The sequence below is a fragment of the Colobus angolensis genome, unplaced genomic scaffold, assembly GCF_000951035.1.
Source record: "Colobus angolensis palliatus isolate OR3802 unplaced genomic scaffold, Cang.pa_1.0 Scaffold28, whole genome shotgun sequence".
In the NCBI taxonomy this organism is placed as follows: Eukaryota; Metazoa; Chordata; class Mammalia; order Primates; family Cercopithecidae; genus Colobus; species Colobus angolensis.
Window position 1 is genome coordinate 7,220,472 of NW_012116043.1, and position 4,864 is coordinate 7,225,335.

The 4,864-nt window shown below is 48.6% G+C and overlaps 1 protein-coding gene across 2 annotated transcripts in view; it reads right to left on the minus strand.

The window, feature by feature from the left end:
* The window catches only part of P2RX7 (purinergic receptor P2X, ligand gated ion channel, 7), a 53,094-nt gene that overhangs the window by 18,036 nt on the left and 30,194 nt on the right, over positions 1 to 4,864 (minus strand). For both annotated transcript variants that reach the window (XM_011948526.1, XM_011948525.1), the window contains 3 exons: positions 4,210 to 4,306; positions 1,337 to 1,417; positions 567 to 696 (listed from right to left, as the gene is read on the minus strand). In XM_011948526.1, coding sequence (XP_011803916.1) covers positions 567 to 696; positions 1,337 to 1,417; positions 4,210 to 4,306 — 308 coding nt within the window. The remainder of the gene's footprint in view (positions 1 to 566; positions 697 to 1,336; positions 1,418 to 4,209; positions 4,307 to 4,864) is intronic.

Below are 4,864 nucleotides of genomic sequence, written 5' to 3' on the forward strand. Positions count from 1 at the left end.
GAGGTTGCAATGAGCCAAGATGGCGCCATTGCACTCTAGATTGGGCAACAAGAGGGAAACTCTGCAAAAAAAAAAAAAAAAAAAAGACAGAGGCAGGGAGAGATTGGACACAGGATAGGGAGTGAAAGTGGCCACTGAGGCAAGATTCCATGCTGCTGGCTTTGAAGAAATGCAAAGAATGCAGCTCCAGAAGGTGGAAAAGCCGAGGAACTGCATTCTCCCCTAAAGCCCCGGAGGGAGCATGGCCCTGGCTCAGGGAAAATCGTCTCCAACTTCTGATCTCTGGCAACATAAGCAAATATGTGTTGTTTTAAGCCGGTAAGCTTTGGTAACTTGTTACGGCAGCCATAGGAAAGGAATACACCAGGTAGCTCTCGCTCATAAGGTTGTTTTGGGATTTGATGAGGTAGCGTAGGTAAAGCCCTTAGCACAGTGGGTGGATTTACTAAATGCTCAGTAAATGTGAGCCACATTGTGAAGACCCAGTGGCCCGGCCTCTTGGCCGTTTGACATCCTCCATCCCCAGACACATAGCCCCACATCCCAGTGTACAAAGCACCACCAACCTGAATTGCCACATCTGAAAAATTATCGCCTGTTTCTCGGAAGATGTCTCCTAGTCGGAAAATGGGACACTGTGGATTCTGAGTCTTGTGGAAGGTACAAGTGATGTTTAAACCAGGCAAGATGTTTCTCCTGTGCATAATTAAAAGCAAACAACCAAACATCGAGTGAAAACAGATCTGTCTCTTTCCCAGGAGTGAGCCAGTGTGGTGGAGAGGTTCCATGAAAGCCCCAAACGATCCCTGCCTCCTGGGGCCCCTGGGCAGTGGCCTTTCACATTGGACCAGGGTTGATCTGTGTCACCAATGGCATATGGCAGAAGTGTTGCTCCCAAAAACTGTGGCTTCCATCTTGGTTATACTCTTGGTTGCTTCTTGGTTAGACTCTTGGTTGCATCTCGGTTATACTCTCGGTTGCTTGCTCTATCTCTCTTGGGTCACTTGCTCTGGGAGAAGCCAGCCGCCATATACCAAGGATACTCAAGTGGTCCTAGGGCGAGGAACTGAGCCCTCCCACCAGCAACTGTGTGAGAGCTTGGATAAGGGTTCTCCAGCTCCAGTCAAGCCTAGAAATGACTGCAGCCCTGGTTGACAGCTTGGCTACAACCTGACAGACCTTGAGTGAGAACAACACAGCAAAGTCATTCCCAGATTCCTGACCCACAGAAACCTTGGGAGACAATAGGCATTTCTTGTTTCAGGCTTCTGAGGTTTGGGATAATTTATTACATAGCAGTAGATAACTAAGACAGCGAGGCAGCCTGGGCACTTACGTGGTGTAGTTGTGGCCGGGGAAGTCGATATTGTTTTTGATGAGCACGGTGAAGTTTTCCGCACTGTTCAAGAGAGCAGGCCTGGGAGAGAGACGTGCAAAATGGCCATCAGTGACAGCGGGGACCGAGGGAGCCCATGGGCCAGTGGGACCGGAGGTTTCTGGTTTCTTGGTTTGGTCTTTGGGATGCGTGAAGAGAAATGGATACAGCAAACCTAGTGGGCAAAGCATTCTGAAACTCTCCACAAAGCCCCTCCAGCTCCTCCAAGAAGTTCTCCCTTCTTGAGATCTGATACGGTTTTTCTCTGCGTCCCCACCCAAACCTCATCTCGAATTGTAATCCCCACGTGTCAGAGGAGGGGCCTGGTGGGAGGTGACTGAGTCATGGGGCCGGACTTCCCCCTTGCTGTTCTCCTGATAGCGAGTGGGCTCTCACGACCTGATCTGAAGTGCGCGGCACATCCCCCGCAGCCCCCTCCTGCTCCATCATGGTAAGATGTGTTTGCTTCCCCTTTGCCTTCTGCCATGATGTGAGTCTCCTGAAGCTTCCTGTTAGGCCTGTGGAACTGTGAGTCAATTAAACCTCTCTTTTTCATAAAGTATTCGGTCTCTTACTGAAAAAAAAAGGTAGTGGTTTTTTTTTGTTTTTTTTTTTTTGAGATGGAGTCTCACTGTGTCACCCAGGCTGGAGTGCAGTGGCACATCTCAGGTCACTGCAACCTCCACCTCCCGGGTTCAAGTGATTCTCCTGCCTCAGCCTCCCGAGTAGCCGGGATTACAGGTGTGTGCCACCACACCTGGCTAATTTCTGTATTTTTTAGTAGAGACAGGGTTTCACCATGTTGGCCAGGCTGGTATCGAACTCCTGACCTCAAGTGATCCGCCTGCCTTAACCTCCCAAAGTGCTGGGATTACAGGTGTGAGCCACCGCACCTGACTAGGTAGTTCTTTGTGTGAGAATGGACTAATACAAGACCCAATGGCATTTCCTGTGGCACCTCTCACACTGATATAATTACACATTCAGGTATGTACAGTGGTTGGGACTTGCTCCATATCTGGGACTTGTATTTTACCTAAACCTTAGCAAAGTCTCTTATGCATAGTTACATATGAGATAAATATCTAACACCTACTACATGGTGATGGATGTGTTGAATGAATGATTAAATGAACCATCTTAGCTAATTCATATAATATATGAGAAACTGAAGTTCAGGGAGTTGCTTGCCCAGGTCACGTCAAAATCCAGCCCAGCGGCAGGCACACTGGAGATGCAGTTTATTTAATGAGTGAGTTGATGGCGGAGCTGGAACTGAAACCACAGTCAGTCAAGGGCCGCTTGTCTTGAACCAAGGACTACCTGAGTGGAGGCTGCTGTATCTCCCAGAACTGGATGATTCCTTCTGTGACAAAGAAATGCCCCTGACCTAGAAATGAACCTGAGTGGAGCTACTGGCAATTGAGAACCATAAGGGGTGATGGTGCTGAGCGTACCCCCTGTCCCGGCATTGGGAAACCTTTGCCTGAGCCTTCTATGAGCCAGCTTGGGGTGATTTTCTCTTTGCTCCACGATGCTGAGGGAATGATCCTGAATCACGTTGGTCTAGAACTGCGCTGTCCAATGTGGCAGCCACTAAACATGTGTGGCGATTTAAATTTAAATTAAATGAAAAACTCAGGCTGGGAGCAATGGCTCACACCTGTAATCCCAAAACTTTGGGAGGCCAAGGCAGGAGGAGGATCGCTTGAGCCCAGGAGTTCAAAATCAGCCTGGGCAACATAGCAAGACTCTATCTATCCATTATCTATCTATCTATCTATCTATCTATCTATCTATCTATCTATCTATCTATCTATCATCTATCTATCTATCTATCATCTATCTATCTTTCAAAAATTCAGTAGTCACACTTCATGTACTCAATAGCCACATGTACCTAGTAGCTGCCCTATTGGACAGCACAGATACAGAACATTTCCATCACTGCATAAAGTTCTATTGGACAGTGCTGGTCTAGAACCACACACCTCCAGGGGCAGATTTTTTGTGTGTGTGTGTGTATAAGCCAGGCATGGGGCTTACCTTACAATAACTGTACAAGTATCATCTCATTTAGTCCTTACAACAGCCCTATGAGGTTGGTGAAATTATTATTTTGCTTTTACAGGTGAGGACACTGAAACTCAGAGAGGTTAAGCCACTTGCCCAAGGACACACAGCAAAAAGTGTTAGAGCTAGGAATTGAATCCAGGTCTTTCTTTCTTTGCTGAAATACGTCAGCCCTTGTGGCTTCTGAGATTTGACATCATGATTTTGTGTATTGAAGCGAAGCATCAATACAAGGGACCACCAAATCTGTATGTCATTGTGAGCATTTAATTTGAGAAAACTTCCTTTCCCTCCCCTCTTTTACCCTCCCCCCTTCTCTTTTTCTCCTTTTTCCTCCCTTTCCTCTTCTCTTTCCTTGCTTCATCCTTCCCTTCCATCTCCCTCCTTCCTTCCTATCCTTAATCACTCAGTATGGACACTGACAAGTCAGAAGGGATCCTGCTGTGGCACTAGAGGAGGGGGTCTGGGGGTACTCTGGAAGATCTGGGGGAGGGAAGGGTGCCAGGGACACCCAAGGATGCTCAGGGTAGTAGCTATTTACCAGTTGGTACAGAATTGTTACAATAGTTTACCAACCACCAGGGCCCTCCCAGAGACACTAGTTTGTGCCAAGCAGTGCATCCAGAGCACAGGGGTCCCCAAGCCAGTAGGACCCAGGACTTTGCAGGGCTGTGCTGAGAGGGGAAGGCCCAAGCAACCTTGGCAAGGGCTCATCTGGTCGCTGCTGAGGGCCACTGTGTCTGTCTCCCCATGCAACTCACCGGGGGGCCTCTCCCACTTCCTCGATGGGGCACCAGGCAGAGACTTCACAGGTCTTCCGGTTCCCTTCATACACTACACACCTTCCGGTCTGAATTCCTATAGGGGCCAAAGCATCGTAGAACCACAGATGTGAAAGAACTGCAGAGAGGAAGTTCTCCAGGAGGGACATCATTAACTCAACCCAGGCAAGAGACTAAGCTTTGACCGGGCTTTCCAACCCACGCAGCTTCAGCTTCCGTCAAGCCCGTCCTAACCACAACGAACACAAGGCAAGGCAAATGAGCAAAACATAATAGAGATCAGACGGAACATAGAAAGACTGTGGATTCTGCTGGCTCTTTTGTTTCTTTACAAGAAAAGGTGCCCATGAGGGGAGCGGAACAGGTGTATGCTCTCACTTAGTATAAATGGACTAGAACATGGCCTCTCCAAAGGGCACAAGTCCCTCAAGGGGTACACAGCCTGTCCAGGATGCGCCAAGCCATGAAATAAGCATGGCGCATCTTCCTGGAGTGTTAGGATGATTAACCGGTTTCCAAGGGAGAATTAATTAAATAGTGAGCGGCCGGGCGCGGTGGCTCAAGCCTGTAATCCCAGCACTTTGGGAGGCCGAGACGGGCGGATCACGAGGTCAGGAGATCGAGACCATCCTGG